This window comes from Lynx canadensis, chromosome X (assembly GCF_007474595.2).
Source record: "Lynx canadensis isolate LIC74 chromosome X, mLynCan4.pri.v2, whole genome shotgun sequence".
NCBI classification, from domain to species: Eukaryota; Metazoa; Chordata; class Mammalia; order Carnivora; family Felidae; genus Lynx; species Lynx canadensis.
The window spans coordinates 84,685,341-84,708,194 of NC_044321.2; the positions used below are offsets into that span (position 1 = coordinate 84,685,341).

A 22,854-nucleotide genomic window follows, 5' to 3' on the forward strand; every position below is an offset into this window, starting at 1 on the left:
TGATAAGAATGTGGTAATTGCAGGGGACTTTAACACCCCACTTACAGAAATGGATAGATCATCTAGACACACGGTCAATAAAGAAACAAGGGCCCTGAATGAGACATTGGATCAGATGGACTTGACAGATATATTTAGAACTCTGCATCCCAAAGCAACAGAATATACTTTCTTCTCGAGTGCACATGGAACATTCTCCAAGATAGATCATATACTGGGTCACAAAACAGCCCTTCATAAGTTTACAAGAATTGAAATTATACCATGCATACTTTCAGACCACAATGCTATGAAGCTTGAAATCAACCACAGGAAAAAGTCTGGAAAACCTTCAAAAGCATGGAGGTTAAAGAACACCCTACTAAAGAATGAGTGGGTCAACCAGGCAATTAGAGAAGAAATCAAAAAATATATGGAAACAAACGAAAATGAAAAGACAACAATCCAAACGCTTTGGGACGCAGGGAAGGCAGTCCTGAGAGGAAAATACATTGCAATCCAGGCCTATCTCAAGAAACAAGAAAAATCCCAAATACAAAATCTAACAGCACACCTAAAGGAAATAGAAGCAGAACAGCAAAGACACCCCAAACCCAGCAGAAGAAGGGAAATAATAAAGATCAGAGCAGAAATAAACAATATAGAATCTAAAAACACTGTAGAGCAGATCAACGAAACCAAGAGTTGGCTTTTTGAAAAAATAAACAAAATTGACAAACCTCTAGCCAGGCGTCTCAAAAAGAAAAGGGAGATGACCCAAATAGATAAAATCATGAATGAAAATGGAATTATTACAACCAATCCCTCAGAGATACAAACAATTATCAGGGAATACTATGAAAAATTATATGCCAACAAATTGGACAACCTGGAAGAAATGGACAAATTCCTGAACACCCACACTGTTCCAAAACTCAATCAGGAGGAAATAGAAAGCTTGAAGAGACCCATAACCAGCGAAGAAATTGAATCGGTTATCAAAAATCTCCCAACATATAAGAGTCCAGGACCAGATGGCTTCCCAGGGGAGTTCTACCAGACATTTAAAGCAGAGATAATACCTATCCTTCTCAAGCTATTCCAAGAAATAGAAAGGGAAGGAAAACTTCCAGACTCATTCTATGAAGCCAGTATTACTTTGATTCCTAAACCAGACAGAGACCCAGTAAAAAAAGAGAACTACAGGCCAATATCCCTGATGAATATGGATGCAAAAATTCTCAATAAGATACTAGCAAATCGAATTCAACGGCATATAAAAAGAATTATTCACCATGATCAAGTGGGATTCATTCCTGGGATGCAGGGCTGGTTCAACATTCGCAAATCAATCAACATGATACATCACATTAACAAAAAAAAAAGAGAAGAACCATATGATCCTGTCAATCGATGCAGAAAAGGCCTTTGACAAAATCCAGCACCCTTTCTTAATAAAAACCCTTGAGAAAGTCGGGATAGAAGGAACATACTTAAAGATCATAAAAGCCATTTATGAAAAGCCCACAGCTAACATCATCCTCAACGGGGAAAAACTGAGAGCTTTTTCCCTGAGATCAGGAACACGACAGGGATGCCCACTCTCACCGCTGTTGTTTAACATAGTGCTGGAAGTTCTAGCATCAGCAATCAGACAACAAAAGGAAATCAAAGGCATCAAAATTGGCAAAGATGAAGTCAAGCTTTCGCTTTTTGCAGACGACATGATATTATACATGGAAAATCCGATAGACTCCACCAAAAGTCTGCTAGAACTGATACATGAATTCAGCAAAGTTGCAGGATACAAAATCAATGTACAGAAATCAGTTGCATTCTTATACACTAACAATGAAGCAACAGAAAGACAAATAAAGAAACTGATCCCATTCACAATTGCACCAAGAAGCATAAAATACCTAGGAATAAATCTAACCAAAGATGTAAAGGATCTGTATGCTGAAAACTATAGAAAGCTTATGAAGGTAATTGAAGAAGATTTAAAGAAATGGAAAGACATTCCCTGCTCATGGATTGGAAAAATAAATATTGTCAAAATGTCAATACTACCCAAAGCTATCTACACATTCAATGCAATCCCAATCAAAATTGCACCAGCATTCTTCTCGAAATTAGAACAAGCCATCCTAAAATTCATATGGAACCACAAAAGGCCCCGAATAGCCAAAGGAATTTTGAAGAAGACCAAAGCAGGAGGCATCACAATCCCAGACTTTAGCCTCTACTACAAAGCTGTCATCATCAAGACAGCATGGTATTGGCACAAAAACAGACACACAGACCAATGGAATAGAATAGAAACCCCAGAACTAGACCCACAAACGTATGGCCAACTCATCTTTGACAAAGCAGGAAAGAACATCCAATGGAAAAAAGACAGCCTCTTTAACAAATGGTGCTGGGAGAACTGGACAGCAACATGCAGAAGGTTGAAACTAGACCACTTTCTCACACCATTTACAAAAATAAACTCAAAATGGATAAAGGACCTAAATGTGAGACAGGAAACCATCAAAACCTTAGAGGAGAAAGCAGGAAAAGACCTCTCTGACCTCAGCCGTAGCAATCTCTTACTCGACACATCCCCAAAGGCAAGGGAATTAAAAGCAAAAGTGAATTCCTGGGACCTTATGAAGATAAAAAGCTTCTGCACAGCAAAGGAAACAACCAACAAAACTAAAAGGCAACCAACGGAATGGGAAAAGATATTTGCAAATGACATATCGGACAAAGGGCTAGTATCTAAAATCTATAAAGAGCTCACCAAACTCCACACCCGAAAAACAAATAACCCAGTGAAGAAATGGGCAGAAAACATGAATAGACACTTCTCTAAAGAAGACATCCAGATGGCCAACAGGCACATGAAAAGATGTTCCGCGTCGCTCCTTATCAGGGAAATACAAATCAAAACCACACTCAGGTATCACCTCACGCCAGTCAGAGTGGCCAAAATGAACCAATCAGGAGACTATAGATGCTGGAGAGGATGTGGAGAAACGGGAACCCTCTTGCACTGTTGGTGGGAATGTAAATTGGTGCAGCCGCTCTGGAAAGCAGTGTGGAGGTTCCTCAGAAAATTAAAAATAGACCTACCCTATGACCCAGCAATAGCACTGCTAGGAATTTACCCAAGGGATACAGGAGTACTGATGCATAGGGGCACTTGTACCCAAATGTTCATAGCAGCACTGTCAACAATACCCAAATTATGGAAAGAGCCTAAATGTCCATCAACTGATGAATGGATAAAGAAATTGTGGTATATATACACAATGGAATACTATGTGGCAATGAGAAAAAATGAAATATGGCCTTTTGTAGCAACGTGGATGGAACTGGAGAGTGTAATGCTAAGTGAAATAAGCCATACAGAGAAAGACAGATACCATATGGTTTCACTCTTATGTGGATCCTGAGAAACTCAACAGGAACCCATGGGGGAGGGGAAGGAAAAAAAAAAAAAGAGGTTAGAGTGGGAGAGAGCCAAAGCATAAGAGACTGTTAAAAACTGAGAACAAACTGAGGGTTGATGGGGGGTGGGAGGGAGGGGAGGGTGGGTGATGGGTATTGAGGAGGGCACCTTTTGGGATGAGCACTGGGTGTTGTATGGAAACCAATTTGTCAATAAATTTCATATATATAAAAAAAATAAAATAAAAACTGAGAAAAAAAAAGACATTCATTGCAGTGTTACATATAGTAGTGAAAAATTGGATTCAAAATAAATGTCCAACAATAGTAGAATGGTTGAATAATTTATAGTATATTCAACTTACTAGATTATTTCATAGTCATTAAATACACTGTTTTAGAATTATTTAATGGCATTGAGAATGTGTAATAAGATGGTAAGTGAAAAAAAAAACAAACTTTAGAAGGGGAAAAAGGAAGGAAAGCACACATATGCACACACATAGTACATCAACTTATTAACAGTGGTGGTCTCTGGGTAGGTAGGATACAGGAGATTTAATTTCCTTCATACATTTCCATTCTTTCCGGATTCTATACATTAAGGGTTTATTACCTTCATAACAAGCTCCTGTGGCCAAATGTAAAAGTAATGATCTGACATTTGTATGCAAGATAGATTACAAGGAGAAAGTTAGGGTGGAATGGAGAGGATAAAGCAGATCAAAAAGACATTTTATAAGAAGAAACTAGGCTGTAAAGACACATTGGATGTAGCAGATAAAGGGTTTGGAGCATGATCAAAATTAGGATAGCAAAGAAGAGAATCCTGTTTAATGAGAAAAGGTGTTTAGTTTTGAACACAATTGAGGATGATTGATATTTAAGAGATGTTCTCTTGTAGGCAGTTGAAAATACAGATGAAGTTTGTTTCTCCAGTTTTAATATGTTCTTGAAAATTATGTGTTTTTCCAGATTTGCAATAATTAAGATACTTTATTCACTGAATTTAGTGTAAAATTATAGAGGTTTTGCGTATTTTGTTCTATATTCATATTACTGCTTCATTTTCTTTGAATTTACTGTATAAAGTAACTGATTGCAAATGTTAGCCAGACTTTACCTTGTTTTGCTTTAGACTGGCTGAGAGTGCTTATGTTTCCATTATGATTACTTTTCATAGTTTTTATTACTGAAACTAGGGTTTGAAAAAGAAATGTAATCATCACCCAGGCAGTATTTATTTATTTATTTTTCTGTCAATTTTAGGCAATGAACATTTTAACTTCAGTGTTGCTTCTGTATGCAAAAGAGGAAGAAGCTTTTTGGCTTCTGGTTGCTGTGTGTGAACGGATGTTGCCTGATTATTTTAACCGTCGAATCATTGGTAAACACACACACATACATATCCCATATATAAGCACATATTTTTTTCTGAACAATTTATATGTCTCTTGTAATTATGTACCAATTTATGTATCAAGTGGAAGAACTGATCAATTAGGTTTTGAAATACACAAAATGTAAGCAGTATCAAAATGTAACATTCACTGATATGCTCATGAGAAGAACTTTTTGTACTGAATATATGATTGGAAAGTTTTTTTATTATGTTGCTTTTTTAAGATAAAATGCCTGGTCTGTTTCTTAAATAGAAATAGAAATTTTAAGTTGACTATCTCTGTATTGCTAAAACAGTGGTGATCTGAAGCATCCAGAGCTACTGGAACATTTTTAATAATTACTTAATGAGAGAGAGATTTTAACCAGCTTGAAATCTCTACATTTATATGAATTGTATTGATATTTTCAAGGTTTAAAAGAAGGGTCAAGTTCTTAGTTTGTTAATTGTATAATATTTTCTTCAGTCATCAAATATTTACAGATTTTGATACTCTACCTTAAAGCTGTAGGTGGTTTCAACTTTGTACACTCATACGCCTTCAGTATCATGGCTGGGTTATTGATTGCATTTCATTCTTTCATTATAGTTATTTGTGTATTTATCTAAAGTTCTTTCATTATAGTTATTTGTACATTGATCTGAAGTTCTACTAGATATTAAGCTCTTTGAAGATGAGGCTATTTCATTAATTGGAGTATCTCTTATGGTGCCTATTACAGGTTTCTGCAAAAGATTGAATAAATTACTGTTCAAATGAATTTGAACTGAGTTTCTCAAGTGCTTCTTGATTCATGACACTTTACTAGCAGATAAAGAGATGTATGAAATATAGGAAAGGCACTGAAGAAGTTCATAATTGAAGGAATAGAAATGAGATATATTGGCATACTAGTAAGTGGGAAGGTATCAGAAACAAATCCTTTTGAAGGGGATTCATTTTTAAACTTCTTTTTATGCTCACCAGGTGCCTTGGTGGATCAGGCAGTCTTTGAAGAACTTATCAGGGATCACTTTCCCCAACTTACAGAACGTATGACCGATATGACATTCTTTTCCTCAGTTTCTCTCTCATGGTTCCTCACACTTTTTATTAGTGTGCTGCCTATTGAAAGTGCAGTGAATGTGGTGGACTGTTTCTTCTATGATGGAATAAAGGCCATTTTACAACTGGGATTGGCAATACTTGACTATAATTTAGACAAACTGATCACATGTAAAGATGATGCTGAAGCTGTGACAACTTTAAACAGGTACTGTCAGAACCGTAACGTTTAAATCTGGAGAGCCCCTTGGAGATGATCTTGTTCAGTCCCTTTGTTTTGCAGATGAGGAAATAGCCCTAGAAGCTTTAAACAATTTGCCCAGTGTCACAAAGCTAGTTGTATGAAAAATCTAGGACTAATGTCCACTTCTCTGTTTCAAAATAAGATATAGTAAGAGCAGATCCCTCTGAAGTAAGTCACTTGGTAACATACACATTTACACTAATATTGTTGATTCAGTACGCTGGGACTTTCATAGTCCCAGTTTGAGCTATAAAGTATTGTTGTGTAAAAGTAGTTTGAAGGGGGAAGAATAGTTGATAATGTTAAAAACCAGTGGGAGAGATCATTCTGGTTTTCAGGTAATTTCAGTCAGGTATACTGAGCCTTATTTTCCCAGTACTTTTTCTGTGAATGTTATTTTATATTGGAGCACTTTGTGTGTGTGTGTGTGTGTGTGTGTGTGTGCACGCGCGCGCGCGCATGCATGCTCACGCGCACGTGCACATGTACACTATGTACGTATATGTTAAATGAATGGGTCACTATTGTAAGGGTGCATCAAATACCATTTTGTACAGAATAAAATATAAACACTCTGGCATTCAGAACACTCTGCGTTAGGACCTCAATGTATCTTTTTTATTTCTCCTTACGTGCCTCTACATACCCTGTATTCCATCCTTACTAGGCTATGTGGTATTTGCTGAGTACTCTCTGAGCCTATTTGCTTTCCTCATGCTCTCCTCTCTGCCTCTGAAATAATTTCTTCACCATCCCATTCCCCTCTCCCTTGTCTTCCTAATTACTAACCATCTTCAGATTCCACTTCTTCATAAGACCACCCTTTGTCCTATCAGTTGACATTAACCTCTAACTAGGGAGAAATTAGCTATCATTTTCTCTGCATTTTACTTACACTAATTTTTGTATTACTGTCACTTTTGGATAGGTTCTTTGACAGTGTCACTAATAAGGATAGCCCATTGCCTTCAAGTGTTCAGCAGGGTTCAAATGTGAGTGATGAGAAAAGCAGTCTTATTAAAGTGGATATTACAGATTTGATTAGAGAGTCAAATGAGGTAAGTTTTTTTTATACCACAAATATAATTACATAGCATAAATGATCAGTACTATAGTTATATCTCTAGTGGTATATCAAGAATAAGATAATACAACTAAAGATATAATTTAAAATCCAATTTCATTTGTTTATTTTATTGAGGTATAATTGACATACAATATTATATTAATTTCCTGTGTACAATACACTGATTCAACATTTGTATTGTATACATCGTGAACTGATCACTACAGTAAGTGTAGTTATCATCTGTCACCATACAAAGTTAATACAATATTATTGACTATATTCCCTATGCTTTACTTTATATCTCCATGGACTTACTTTATAACTGGAGCTTTGTACCTCTTGATCCCCCCATACCCATTTTTTCCCCCTCCAACTCCCCTCTCCTCTGGCAACTACTGCTCTGTTCTCTGCATCTATGAGTTTGGGTTTTGTTTATTTTTTAAATTCTACTTATAAGTGAAATCATGTAGTATTTGTCTTTCTCTGACTTATTTCACTTAGCATAATACCCTCAGGGTCCATCCATGTGTTGCAGATGGCAAGATTTCATTCTTTTTATGGCTAAGTAGTGCTCCATTGTATAAAAATGAGTTCTATCAACTCTTCCTAGGTCATATAGACTCACCTGCTTCAGTTTGCTATCTTTTTTTTTTTTTTTTTAATTTTTTTTTCTTTTTTTTCAACGTTTATTTTTATTTTTGGGACAGAGAGAGACAGAGCATGAACGGGGGAGGGCCACAGAGAGAGGGAGACACAGAATCGGAAACAGGCTCCAGGCTCCGAGCCATCAGCCCAGAGCCTGACGCGGGGCTCGAACTCACGGACCGCGAGATCGTGACCTGGCTGAAGTCGGACGCTTAACCAACTGCGCCACCCAGGCGCCCCACAGTTTGCTATCTTTAAATGAAATGATTCTCACTTGCTTTCACAGATAATGACCACTTATAAATATCTATCACCATATAAAAAGGTGAAAATTCTTCCTAGAGACTAAGAATTTTTCCAATGTTCTTATACATAGTCTAGACACATAGTAGATTGAATTCTCTCCAGTAAATCTATAGAACAACTGAAACGTGGGAGGTGAAAATTTGCATAACCACTGAACAAGTTAGGAAAATAGCTAGAAATAGAACCAAGGCCTCTGAGAATTGAGTCTGATGAAATTCAGGTGTAAGAAAAGCAGATATTTATTATGAATGAGTATCTGCTGAAATCATTTTTTTTGCAGAAATATGGTAATATTCGCTATGAAGATATACACAGCTTGCGCTGTCGAAATAGGTTGTATGTCATACAGACCCTAGAGGAAACAACAAAGCAGAATGTGGTGAGTATCTTCCCTATGGGGGGAAAGCCAATTGGATTAACATTTTTTTCCAACTTCCTTTAAAAAATTAACATTCCATGTGAAGAAAATGAATATAACTAAACTTTTGAGCTAGATTCTTGCCACAGCTTAGCTTAGTGTAAATTTGAGAGGAAGTAAGTTATTTTCTTCTAATGGAATTATGTTGATTTCTCCAAAGTGTTTTGTTATTTGACCTTTAATATTGAATGCTGTGATACAGGCATTTAAGCATAACATATTTTTGACGTGCTTCATCATTGCGAACAGCTGACCTACATAGTCAGTAGTCATTGCTGTTAATATATTTTATTATCCTTAGAAACCTAAGATAAGGTAAAAAAAAAAAGCTATAAAACTGTGTTTCTAAGTACTCTCCTTTTTAATATTTGGATGTCTACATAAGAAGCTGTTAATATTGGTTGTCTCTGGTTAATGGGATTAATAGATTGCTGGTTGGAAGAGTGAGAGTTTTACTTTGCTGTATGTATCCTTCTGTACTGATTGAGCTTTTATCATAAGCATGTATTGTTTTTGTAAACTTACTTGCTTAATGGCCACATCCTCAGAGATACCAATCTGGGAAGATGAACATTTCTGAAGATTCTGGGTTTAGCTCTCAAATAATTCAGTGATATTACTGTGACATAGCATAGAGCCCCCTTGTTTTGGGTTTTATATATTAACTTAAAAAATAAGTAATACATTTTCACTATTAATAACTAAACATAACAGAAATGTAAAAACATAAAAGTTCCTTCCCTTCCCCTATGTTCATCTGTTTTGTTTCTTAAATTCCACATATGAGTGAAATCATATATCTTACTCTGACTGACTTATTTCACTTAGCATACTACCCTCTAATTCCATCCACATTGTTGCAAATAGCAAGATTTCATTCTTTTTGGTTGCTGAGTAGTATTCCATTATATACATATATATATATATATACATACATACACACACACACCACATCTTATACCATATCTTCTTTATCCATTCATCAGTCGATGGATATTTGGGCTCTTGTTGCCTTTTGTTGATAGGGTGATGGGTATTAAGGAGGGCCCTTGTTGGGATGGGCACTGAGTGTTATATGTAAGCAATGAATCACTGGATTCTACTCCTGAAACCAATACTACACTGTATGTTAACTAACTTGAATTTAAATAAGTAATTTTTTTTAAAAAAGTAAAAGTCCCTTAGCCCAGGAGTAACCAGTATTAAAATTGTTTGGTATATATCCTTCCAGATCTTTTTAGTATGTATCTATAGACATAAATGTGTCTGTTTTGGGGGGGAGGTTGGTACAGTTTTTTAAATGAGATCATACCAGTTACTTTTTTCTGCAACTTAATTTTTTCACTGAAAAATATATCATAGTTATTGCATATCAGTACATATAGGTCTACCTCACTTTTCTTAACATACTGAATAGTATACCATAGTATGGACATGCTATATAGTTGACCCTGAACAATGCAGAGGTTAAGGGCCCCGATTCACTGTGCACTTGAAAATCCACATGTAACTTTTGACTTCCCAAAACTTAAGTACAGTTGACCCTTGAACAACATAGGTTCATACCGTGCAGGTCCACTTACACATGGATTTTTATATATATAAATACAGTATAGTGCCGTAAATGTATTTTCTGTTCTTTATGGTTTTCTTAATATTTTCTTTTCTCTAGTTTACTTTGTTGTGAGAACACATTATATAATATATATAACATACAAAATGTGTGTTAATCCACTGTTTATGTTGTTGGTAGGGCTTCCAGTCAACAGTAGGCTATTGGTAGTTAAATTTGCGGGGAGTCAAAAGTTACATGTCAATTTTCGAGTACACAAGGGGTCAGCGCCCCTAACCCCCATGTTATTCAAGGGTCAACTGTACTCCTGTTGACCTGGAGCCTTATTGATTCAGACCTTTTTTTAAAAATCAGTATTGAGTGTTAATTTTGATCAAAAGATTTTTCCATATGTTGAGTTTATATATTTTTCTGCTTTGTTAATGTAGTCAGTTATATTAAGGAATTCCTAATATCCTTCTATTGGGTTTTTGAAATGAATTCTGTTTGGTCATGTTGTATTATTATTTTAATATTCTGCTTTGATAATTTTGCTAAATAGTTTAGCTGTGTTCTTTACATCTTTGTTAAAGTGACATTGGGTTACAGTTTTCTTTGTGTGTGCTAACTTTAGTTTTCTAATGAGAGTTGTGCTCACGTCATAGAATGAATTTTGGAATAAATTATATTTTACTATGCTCTGGAATAGTTTAGATCACACAGGAATTAACAATTACCTGAAAGTTTGAGGAATTGAGCCTGTGAAACTATTTGGATCTGCTGCCTTTTGGTAGATGACAGATTTTTATTACCTTTTCAGTTCTGTCTCTTCAGAATTTGCTCTTTCTGGGTTAATTTTGGTAATTTTTGTCCTAGAGAATTATTCATTTCATCTAGACTTTCAAATATATAGATATAAAGCTTAAAGAATTCATTCAATAGATATTTAATGCTACCTCTGTGCTGAACACTTTTAATGACCTATGTTTATACCTATGTTTATATTATAATTTTACTTCTCAGTGATGTTTATTTGTGTTTTCTTTTATCACACTTGCCAGATTTGTCTATTTTACTTTTTTTAAATTAACCAGCTTTTTGTTTTATTTATTGAGCGTAGTGAGTTGTTTTTCATTTCCACTATTTTATTAATTCTATATTTTATCTTTACTCTTTTAAATTTCTTAAATACCCAAATCGTTGTACCATTGGTGCTTGTTCTTCATGGAGTAGGATAAAATTACATATTTTCTAAGCTTATTATTTCTTGGATTATAGGTTTTTTTGGCACAGATAGGGAATGCACACCTCTCCCAGTGTCTTTGAAGTGCTTAATGACAACCCCATTTGATGACTTTGACACATTGTTTATGTGTCAAGAGAGGAATATATGGAATGAGACTTAGAATACTGTTACTTATATTTATAGACATTAAATGGATGTCCTTTGGCAGTGATCTCTGGGTATGAAGGGATAAAGATCAAAGTACATATCAGAGTTGAACCAAAGTACATATCAGAGTATAATTGAACTATAGCCTATGTACAACCTTTTTAAAGGGCAAAATTTGTACATTTGTCTTTGTTATTCTTTTAAAAAGTTAGAAGAAAATTATTCTTGCAGAGGGAGATTTTTCTAAATGGATTCAATAATTTTAGTACTGAAGTGTTAAATTATAAATTGCTTTTAATCTTTTTAAAGTTGCGTGTTGTATCACAAGATGTGAAATTGAGCCTTCATGAATTGGATGAACTTTATGTCATCTTTAAGGTACTGTTGTTCTTCTTCAAGTGAAAAGTAGTACTTTTTAAGCAAAATTTTACCACAACCACTTTTAAATATTTTATCTTTATTTTAGTAGACATGCTTAAAAGAAAATAATTTTATAAAATTGCTTTTTATGATTTAATGACTTTCCTCTTTTTATTTGTTTTTAATAGAAAGAGCTGTTTTTTTCTTATTATTGGTGTTTGGGTTGTCCAGTATTGAAGTACCATGACCCCAGTCTGCCATATTTGGAACAGTATCAGATTGACTGCCAGCAGTTCAGAGTGTTATATCACTTGTTGAGTCCCTGGGCTCATTCTGCAAACAAAGACTCACTAGCCTTATGGACATTCAGATTGTTGGATGAAAACTCTGACTGCCTTATAAACTTCAAAGAATTCTCCTCTGCAATTGGTAGGATGATGTCCAATAATTTTCTTTTTTTTTTAAGTTTTATTTATTTTGGAGAGTGCATGAACAGGGGAGGGTCAGAGAGAGGGAGACAGAGGATCTGAAGCAGGCTCTGCACTGACAGCAGCGAGCCCAAAGCCAGGGTTGAATTCATGAACTGTGAGATGGTAACCTGAGCTGAAGTTGGACGCTCAACCGACTGAGCCACCCAGGCGCCCACAATAATTTTCTTTTTTAAAGCAAAAAATAAAGGTACCCCTAGAAATACTTAGTACTGCCTTTTAGTGCCAATTTAGTCAGATTTTATCAGCCTGAGTTACATTATCTCCAACTTGAGCAATAAGTGGACCTTTTGCTAAATATGAGTATATTGGTCTCATTTTGACCCAGTCTTCTCAGAAAAGCAAGCTGTTAGATATAGTTGTTTTAAAGGTTAACACAAGGGAAGAAAATATCCATATCTTGCCCCATTCAGGCACATGGAGGCTTCAGGAGGAGTTTCCCCCTCAGTAAAAATCCAATCACATAACCTAGAAAAGTGGTAGAGAAATATCCAACAAACATGCTGTGCCTGTAGATAGTTCACCAGTTACATTGCTTTTCCAGACACCCTTTGCTTTTCCAGACACCCCAGCATACTTTCTTATCAGGGATTGCCCGTTAAAGAGGAATTCTCTTCCTCAAATGAGGCATAAGGCCTCATTAAAAAGAAAAAAGAAGATTTAGGTTGGGGGAAGGGAAATCAGCATGAGAGCATTTTTTCTCTGATAAAGTGTATTTTACTTATACGCTTGAAAGAGAGAATCTGGCTGACTGGGTGGTTGTTTAATTGTTAGTTTAAGTGACAAAGTTTCTGAGTCCTAATTACTGGCTAATACCTGTATCTTAATTAATCTTTGTTGCTGGAATTGATTGAATGTTCTTTGAAAACATGATTATTTGTAATTGAATTTTATTAAACAGATACAATGTACAATGGAAGTTTCACTGATAAGCTTAAGCTGCTTTTTAAGCTGCATATTCCTCCAGGTAAGAGTTTAACAGTCTTTAATGATATACAGGAGTTGATTCCACTTTTTTTTTTTTTTTGAGAGCGAGACAGAGTGCAAACAGGGAAGTAGCAGAGGGAGAGAATCTTAAGCAGGCTCCATGCAAAGCTTTGCATGGAGCCTGACATGGGGCCTAATGTCACAACTGTGAGATCATGACCTGAGCCAAAATCAAGAGTCGGATGCTTAACTGACTGAGCCACCCAGGTGCTCCAATTGATTCCATTTTAACAAATATAATGGTAGATACTCAATTTTAATAAATAATGTAATTTTCAATATGATCTAAGGTCATTGCTTCATTGTGGCCCATGGATCATATATCTAGTACTTTTTCTGATAGGTAGTTACAGTGAAATCTGTAGAAGAGATTCTGTGTAACAGAAGGGTCCACAAGCTTCCTCTCAGTTAGTGGTCAACTTAATGATAGTTTATGTGTAAGAACGACCTATCATTTGAATATTGGTATAATACTGACATGTGATGTTGTTATTGGGGAGTAGAATTTAACTTTAGACAAATTGCCAAACTTGTGGGATACTACAAATTATTCAGAAAAAATGAGACTAGGCAGCAAGGATGTTAAACATTTGGAAAAGGAAGTAAAATAAAAGCTGCCATTTATTGAACACTTTCTCTGTTGACGCATTTACTTTACATGTGTTCTTTTACTTAATTCTCACAATGTCCCTGAGAAGTACTATCTTTCCAAGGATAAGGAAACTAAGGCTCAGAAAGATTAAATTATTGGCCAAAGATCACATAACTAATAAACTGCTGGGATTCAAACTGAGGTCTGACTCCAAAGCTTAGGTTTCTTTCTATTCTGCCATACTCCCCTAATGTTACCATACCATTCCAGTTTATTCAGTGTTTTCCACTGACCTTAAGAGTCTGGCTTTCCCAAACCTGATCCATATTTTGGGAAAACAGTCTTAAGTTTTTTTTGTTGTTTTTTTTTTTTTTAATTTTTTTTTTCAACGTTTATTTATTTTTGGGACAGAGACAGAGCATGAACGGGGGAGGGGCAGAGAGAGAGGGAGACACAGAATGGGAAACAGGCTCCAGGCTCTGAGCCATCAGCCCAGAGCCTGACGCGGGGCTCGAACTCACGGACCGCGAGATCGTGACCTGGCTGAAGTCGGACGCTTAACCGACTGCGCCACCCAGGCGCCCCATAAACAGTCTTAAGTTTTAAGCTAAAGGAATATTGCAAAGGTACCATTTAGTTTAGAAAGGATAATTTACACAAGCAAACAGCACCTCATAACTTGTCTTAAGCTAAACCTGGGATTTCTTTGAGAGCCTTCCCAGGATAGCCAGGAACCATTCTTTACCAGACCAAAAATCTAAAAGCCACCTCTTACCCTTTACACACTCCTATCACAATCAGAGCATTAAACACCAAAGAAAAACCACCTAATAACTTAATTATTAAGAACTTTGCATTGCCAAGTCAAATTATTATTAGAGTGTCTAATATTGCCATGGAATGAATATACTTTCAGTAGAAAGATCAAAAATAGAGAAACCACTGTGTAGGTTACAGCACTCAACTTCATGTTTGCCTTATTACCAAAGATGTTTTTAAATGAGGTCACATTTTCAGAGATTTTAAAATGCCACATTTTCTTATTTCAACTTGTAATGGCTCTCAGAAAACTATTAAAAAGTAAGAGAACGAATAGAACTAAAAGTGATAAGAACTTCTTATTATTTGCTATAGAGTAGTATTACTTCCACATCTCTTCACGTCTGTCTTATTGAGACCTTTTGTTTAACTCTTTGCCCCCAGATTTACTTGACCCCATTATAGGACCCACTGCTGTCCCTTATTGTTAGTAAATTGATTGGGTTATCTGTTTTCAGCTTATACTGAAGTGAAATCTAAGGACCCTTCAAAAGGAGATGAACTTTCAAAAGAAGACTTACTTTATTTCAGTCAGCTTCATGGTAAATATCTGTTAAAAATGTATCTGTTTTGACGATTAGTCACTCATAGAGATCTTCCTGGCTTAAGTATTTTTTACCCAGCTACCATTAGTAAAATATGAGTTAATGGTACTTTATATTTCCTTTGTGCAACCATAACACTTAGCACAGTGCTAAATGCATGGTAAATACCCCCAAAATATTTGACTGATTAAAGTGTGTTTTCATTTAGGGAATGTTTATTCTACTGGAGGATTAGAAAATGCATTTTGTTTCTACTTACGTAGCAGAATTGTTCTACTTAACATCGCAGAAATTTCTAAAATGTATCAGATCATTTTCATGCCTTGTTAAAATACAGTGGAGACAATAGCATCTTTGATGATTGAAGGTCATAGCTATTATTCAAACAGTGAATACTTATTATAAATCACTGTAGGTGTAGGAGACAGGGATGAATCTGTCTCCAAGACATAATTTGGAAGTGTTATGCACTTATTTTTGTGTCCTTTGCTTCTTTTTCATAAACATGAATGTGTTACAGAGGGATAAGTCCTGATTAATGTATGTTTATAGTTACTATATGTTAAGTGTTTGAACACTAAGTTTGAAGAGACCTTACAAATCATCTAGTCAAATCCCTTAATTATATATAGATAGGGGCACTGAGGCCCAGAGAGAAGTGACTTGTGCAAGATTTCACAATGAGTTACTGCTACAATCAGGACTGTAGCTCAGTCTTCTGACTTCCAGCATGCTTTTTTCCCTAATAATAAAAGTAATACAGTTTAGTTTGAAGTAGGTCACAGGGAAGAAAATATCCCCCCCCAGAAATAAATAATATTTGTTAAACTTGGTATACTTTTAGATTTTTTTTTCGTATAGATTCTCCCCAGTGTTCTTTCAACTATAAAAGCTTTTGAATACTTTGTGTTCTGATGATAGGAGGTCATGGCAGCTAAAATTGGTTTCCTGAATTGAAGAAAATAACATGTGCCTTTTTATATAAAATACTCTTACTTTCAAAAGGTATTTACTTATTAAATATTTTTAAAAATTCAATTGTGTTCCTTTCCTCTAGTTTCCCAGCCTATAAATGTGAAGGAAGCAGAATCACTAAAAAAGAGCCCTGAAAAAGGTACTATGATTAGGAATATCATTTAGTTTAAGTTACTGTTTTTGTGAATAGTTAGTGGCAAAGGCACAAAGTGGATTCCCTTTAAAGGCTATTGATTTGTCCTGAGAGCTTTTTTGCTGTTTTGATGTCAGTTTAACAATTTAGTCTTTGTTGTCTTGATACTTAAGTCTCAGAAGTTATAGTAAATAACCCATATTCATTTAATTTTACTATTTTGAAAATATTTAGTTTTTTTAAAATTTTTTTAACGTTTATTTATTTTTAAGACAGAGACAGAGCATGAACGGGGGGGGGGGGGGGGGGAGAGAGGGAGACACAGAATCTGAAACAGGCTCCAGGCTCTGAGCTGTCAGCACAGAGCCCGACGCAGGGCTCGAACTCATGACCGTGAGATCATGACCTGAGCTGAAGTTGGACACTTAACCGACTGAGCCACCCAGGCGCCCCGAAAATATTTAGTTTTAATTACAAGAGTAATAGATAATTCTTCTAAAAGAAATTTAAACAGAAATCTTTATATTCCCACTGAACTCTACCCTGAAGTAAATGTGAAAACATTTTGTTCTGTATCCTTTCCAGACTTGTTTCCATGTATACACAAAGACATATAGACCTCTCTTTTTTATTAAAAAAAGAAACATTCCATAAATACTGTTCTACAATTTGCTTTTTCTATTTTGTGATATATCATGGATATCTTTTCATGTTAGTACATTTGGATCTGTCTTATTCTTTTTTAATGGGTATAGAGTATTCCATTGTTTGATTTGATCATGCCATAATTCAATAACTAGCCCAATATTGATGGACATTTAGGTTGTTTCCAATTATTTGTATTGCAAACTGTGTTGCAACAGACATTTTATACATACATTATAGGATACTTTTATACATATTTCTTTAGGATAGATAAATTCATAGAAGTATGAGAATACTATGTCTAATATGCACATTTAACATTTTGACCAAGGCTGTCAAATGCATTAAAAAAATCCATCATTCTTTTTATGTTTTTGAGTAACATTTAGTTAAAAAATAATGAGTTGCCAAAGATCTATTTAAATTATGACACCTTCCCTAAGGTTTTTATATCTACCTAGTTTTCCAGTGGATCTTAAGTTATTAATAGTCACATTAATTACTGTGATTAAACTCTTCAAAGGAATGAATGGATAAGTAGTGTTTTGAATTTTTTTAAGAAAAGCCACCATATAACACTTCAGAATCTGCATATTAAGAACATCATATAGAAGCTATTTTAAACTTAATAGTATGCATCAGAACATCTACATGAAATTTACATTGTCAAGCCAGGGTATACTGTTTAATCTAAAATGCATCCTTCTTCGTCTCTCTTCACATCTTCCCTGTCCCCAGCCTTCCCAAAGTAAAAGTTTTAGTTTAATAGAAATGGAATACATATTCTGAAAGCCAGTGGATGAAATAAAAGGTAAATTCAGATAATTTCCTGGGTTATTAAAAGGTGGAATCTTATATCTCAATGAAATATCTTCCAATCATAGTTATTCCTTCTGAGATTTGGGGAAATACAGTGGGCTGTTCATTATGAAATGGTTTTATTCCACTCTTTCAGGCAAAGGAAAAGTTGATATTCAAGCATACCTAAGTCAATGGCAAGATGAGCTTTCTAAAAAACAAGAAAGCATTAAGGATTTACCAAGAATGAATCAGGTATAGTATTTTCAAAGAAAAAAAATGTTAGGTTCTTGTTTGTTTTTTTATGAATGTGGGTGTAACCAACTTTAAAAATTGCTAACATGCTATTACAAAAATAGTTAAATAATTTGTGTATCATCTCTAAGTTTCAGATGAGCACAGAAGAGTAGGAGCAAAGTTTTAAATGATTTTCTACTTTATTTTTTTAATGTTTATGTTTTTATTTTGAGAGAGAGAGAAGACACATGCAAGTGGGAGAGGGGCAGAGAGAGAATCCCAAGTAGGCTCTGTGCTGACAGCTGACAGCGCAGAGCCTTACATGGGGCTCACCTCACAAACAGTGAGATCATGACCTGAGCCTAAATCAGGAGTCAGATGCTTAACTGACTGAGCCACCCAGGCGCCCCAAAATGATTTTCTGCGTTAAGCATTTAAATGTATTTAGTTTCAGGATAGTTCCTCTGCTATGACATTTGTGACTATAGAAAAGATGTATGTATAAACATATATTTCAGTGTTTCCTATTTCCAGCTTTATTAGAAGCATACATTTATTCAGTAAACATTTTTGTAGTGCCTACTAGATGACACCCAATGCTAGGTACTAGGGATAAGAAGTTAATAAAATAGGTCACACACTGGTGTCTTATCATCTTATATTTGAATGTGCTCAAACAATACTACTACTACTTGACACAATTCTAAATCCATGTCTATCTTAAATACTGGTCATTCAGTTTATGTTCTTATGTTTTTTAAATTACAATCTGTTGGTTTATATACTGAAGATCCCCAGAATTTTACCAAAATAAGAACTGTCAAATAACAGTATTCCTCATGGACTAGGTAATTTGGTAGCTAAATAAGTTTTTTTAATGAATCAGTATGGTATTTATTCTAAAATTTTTTATAAATAGTACTACAAACTAAGGAAGAAAAATAAAACTTAAAAGTTTGGTACTGTTTATTTTTATTAAGTATATCCTTTGTATTTGCTTTTTTATTTACAGATAGATTTTTCTAGTAGGATGGAACTCTTGTGTTAGAATCAGTTTTTCTTTTTAATTCTCAAATATCTATTAGCAACGTCTATGGATTATCTAGGGGCAACTGCCAAACAAACCAGTTTATTTCTCTACTTGGGTCCCACCTCAGCCTTTAAAGAGAAACATGTCTGGGGCACCTGGGTGGCTCAGTCAGTTAAGCACCTGACTTCGGCTCAGGTCATGATCTCACGGTTCATGGGTTCAAGCCCCATGTTGGACTTTGGGCTGACAGCTCAGAGCCTGGAGCCTGCTTTGAATTTTCCCTTTCTCTCTGTCCCTCCCCCACTTGCACTCTGTCTCTTTTCTCTCTCTCTCTCTCTCTCTCTCAAAAAATAAACATTAAAAAAGAATAATAATAATAATACATAAAGAGAAACATGTCTAAATGGGCTCTGTAGCACTACCTTGTACTACTACATAGTTCCCAAAACATTCTTCCATAATTTGTTGTCCTACTTGAGCTGCCCATTCTAGCCCTTTGGAGAGATCAAGGAAAACTCATCCTTAAGCCTTTTGTTAAGATTGGTTAATGAGGGGTGCCTGGGTGGCTCAGTCAGACATCCCACTCTTGATTTCGGCGGCTCACGTCATGATCTCAGGGTTGTGAGATTGAGCCCTGTGTATAGCTTTGTGCACACTGAGCATGAAGCCTGCTTGGGATTCTTTCTTTTCCTCTGTCCCTCCCCCACTTGTGCTCATGCTGTTGCGTGCACTCTCTCTCCCTCAAAATAAATAAATAAACTTAAAAAAAAGATCGGTTGGGGCACCTGGGTGGCTCAGTCGGTTAAACGTTCCACTCTTGGTTTCATCTCAAGTCATGGTCTCACAGTTCATGGGTTCAAACCCTTCCTTGGGCTCTGTGATGGCAACACGGAGCCTGCTTGGGATTCTCCCTCTCTGCCCTCTCTGCTCTCTGTCTCACTCAAAAATAAATAAATAACATTAATTTTTTTTTATGTTTTAATTTTATTTTTGAGAGAGACAGAGCACGAGCAGGGAAGGGGCAGAGAGAGGGAGACACAGAATTTGAAGCAGGCTCCAGGCTCCAAGCTGTCAGCACAGAGCCCAACGTGGGGCTCGAACTCACTGATGGTGAGATCGTGACCTGAGCCAAAGTCGGACACCCAACCGACTGAGCCACCCAGGTGCCCCAAAATAAATAACATTTTTTAAAAAGATTGGTCAATGAATGAACGATTCGCATGTGGGGAAATAGGAGAATTTGCCTATTTAAGAACCACCTAACATTGAGGGAATACTGGTAGGTAAGTTGCCCAGGAATTATTATATATATAATATACATATACAACGTACTGCTACTAGGCAACACATGAGAAAACTTAAATGGAATTTTCTTGCATGGTTCATACCCATCTTTCTAGAACGAAGATTTTTTTGGAGATTAATCATTAGTTTTTGTAACTTCTGTGGTGAAGGTTAAATAGTACAAATTCCAAAAAAGAGACTGTTTACTTCTAAGTTCTCTTTCTTTTTGCTAAATGTAATATCAAACGTGGTATTTCTAACTTGTGTCTTTCAGTCACAATTCATTCAGTTTTCAAAGACTCTGTATAACTTATTTCATGGGGACCCTGAAGAAGAGTCGTTATATCAAGCCATTGCTGTTGTAACTAGCCTTTTGCTCAGGATGGAAGAAGTTGGAAGGAAACTACATAGCCCTACAGCATCAGCCAAAGAATTCTCTGGTACAGCCTGTGCTTCTGGAGGACCCAGTGAGGGGAAAACAGAGAGCCACTTGAAGAAAGATCCCTCCTCTCTGAGGGAAGAACCTCAGTGGTCATTTGCATTTGAACAGATTCTTGCGTCTTTGTTGAATGAACCAGCTTTGGTGAGGTTTTTTGAGAAACCCATAGATGTAAAAGTGAAACTCGAAAATGCAAAAACCTCTCAGTTAAGTTTCAGAACCAAGATGTAAATCTCTTTTAACAGGAATTGCCTGTCATAGACAAGTTTACTAAGATTCCTGTAGCTTTCAGCTTAATTCTTGGGAATAGGGATCAGGGATTTATCTTGTTACCAATATGTTTTAAGGTTTAAAAAAAGATATGTGGAAGCACAATGATTCATTTCTTTGTGGTAATCTCTAATTTTTGATATTCTCCATTACAAAGGAACTTTTTATAGTTCACATGATATGTAGTATCAGGGGAATATGCTAAATGTTACCACCAGAGGGCACTACCGTATCACTTTTAGTAAGAAAATTACTAGTTTGTGCTGCTGTTTACATATGGATTAGTGATGATTTTGAAAATGTAATGTTATGTTTGAGTGTTAGTGATGCTGCCATGTCATCTGATAAACCCTACTTTCCAGATTGCCTCAGTTCCTATTATGATGCTTTAGAAATCCAGGCTCTTAGGGGCGCCTGGGTGGCGCAGTCGGTTAAGCGTCCGACTTCAGCCAGGTCACGATCTCCCGGTCCGTGAGTTCGAGCCCCGCGTCAGGCTCTGGGCTGATGGCTCAGAGCCTGGAGCCTATTTCCGATTCTGTGTCTCCCTCTCTCTCTGCCCCTCCCCCGTTCATGCTCTGTCTCTCTCTGTCCCAAAAAAAATAAATAAACGTTGAAAAAAAAAAAAAAAAAGAAATCCAGGCTCTTAGATCTATAGCCTTAATTATCTAAGTGATTACCATATGGGGACCTCATTTTCAAGTTATCAAACTGAAATAATATTAACTTTTTGAAGTTAATCTCATTCATTTTTCTAATAATAAATGTTTTTTTTAGTAACTTCTACATTCTTCCTACCTGAGCAGTTCAGCAGCTGCTGACTGATAAAAACAAGTCAAGAACAAGTCCAAAATTCTGGGCACATATAAGGAGAAACAATATTGGATTTAATTTTAAGCCAGATAAAGCCAGTCTCTTCAGAAGGGTTAAGAAACAATTCAGTTAAGTATATAGGTGTCTCATTAGACTGAGCAATTACTTGAAACACTGCTGTTTGTGGCATTTGTCTCAGAGTAGCTGTGACTGCTTTGGTTCTAGCTGTAGATTTTGAATTTTCACCAGTCATGTTTTAAGCTACATAAGATAGACTGAATTACTGTTTTAGTCTGGCAAGTTCATAAAGTACTTATGTTTAATGATAGTTAAGGTAATTGCTGGTGTCTGTTTAAAAAGTTTTGACCATCTATCTGATTTAGATGTGTAATTTCAGTATTTTATGCTGCTTATATTTCAGCCATTACAGTGAAAGTCCATTTAGAGATAATGGGCTTTGTTAGCATTTTAAAGAAAAAAAGACAAGCAAACCATACCTGTTCCATCTTCTGTGCTGTTTTTGACAAGAGCAATTTATTAATAAATCGACTTAGGAAATTATGGGGAGAAGTTATCCAGTGGAGCTTCTTTCTTCACAAAAGGCTTTGGTTTTAAGCCCTTTGACTTTTCAGATGTGAAACAATAAAAGAGCAGAAATTCTTTAGAGTAACCCAAGACATTCTCCCTTTCTGGAAAGGAATTGGTATAAGTCAGCCTTTGACAAGAGTCCACTGTGAACAAGGCCTAACACAAAGGGTTTCATCACCACAGAATATGTTATTTTCAAAGAGATTCAAGAATTTTAATTGACCCTTTGAAAATTTCATAAATTGGGCTTGGCCAAACACTTACTAGTGTTATCTTTAAAATGATTTGGTTAACCTTTTCTAGAACATTATCACCTAAAGACAGAGTTGGTAAATAAGCATCTATGCCTTTTCTCAGAAATGATTT

At 35.7% G+C, this 22,854-nt stretch overlaps 1 protein-coding gene across 4 annotated transcripts in view; it reads left to right on the top strand.

Moving 5' to 3' along the window:
* Nucleotides 1-21,538, top strand: part of TBC1D8B (TBC1 domain family member 8B) — a 62,281-nt gene extending 40,743 nt beyond the window's left edge. For 2 of the 4 annotated variants that reach the window (XM_030306063.2, XM_030306068.1), the window contains 11 exons: nt 4,684-4,801; nt 5,784-6,069; nt 7,034-7,163; nt 8,406-8,504; nt 11,798-11,866; nt 12,037-12,277; nt 13,238-13,303; nt 15,193-15,276; nt 16,337-16,393; nt 17,988-18,085; nt 20,656-21,538. In XM_030306063.2, the coding sequence (XP_030161923.1) occupies nt 4,684-4,801; nt 5,784-6,069; nt 7,034-7,163; nt 8,406-8,504; nt 11,798-11,866; nt 12,037-12,277; nt 13,238-13,303; nt 15,193-15,276; nt 16,337-16,393; nt 17,988-18,085; nt 20,656-21,051 (1,644 nt within the window). In that variant the 3' untranslated portion in view covers nt 21,052-21,538. The remainder of the gene's footprint in view (nt 1-4,683; nt 4,802-5,783; nt 6,070-7,033; nt 7,164-8,405; nt 8,505-11,797; nt 11,867-12,036; nt 12,278-13,237; nt 13,304-15,192; nt 15,277-16,336; nt 16,394-17,987; nt 18,086-20,655) is intronic. The other 2 variants (XM_030306065.2, XM_030306066.2) reach the window with 2 other exon arrangements.
* Nucleotides 21,539-22,854: the final 1,316 nt, after the last annotated feature.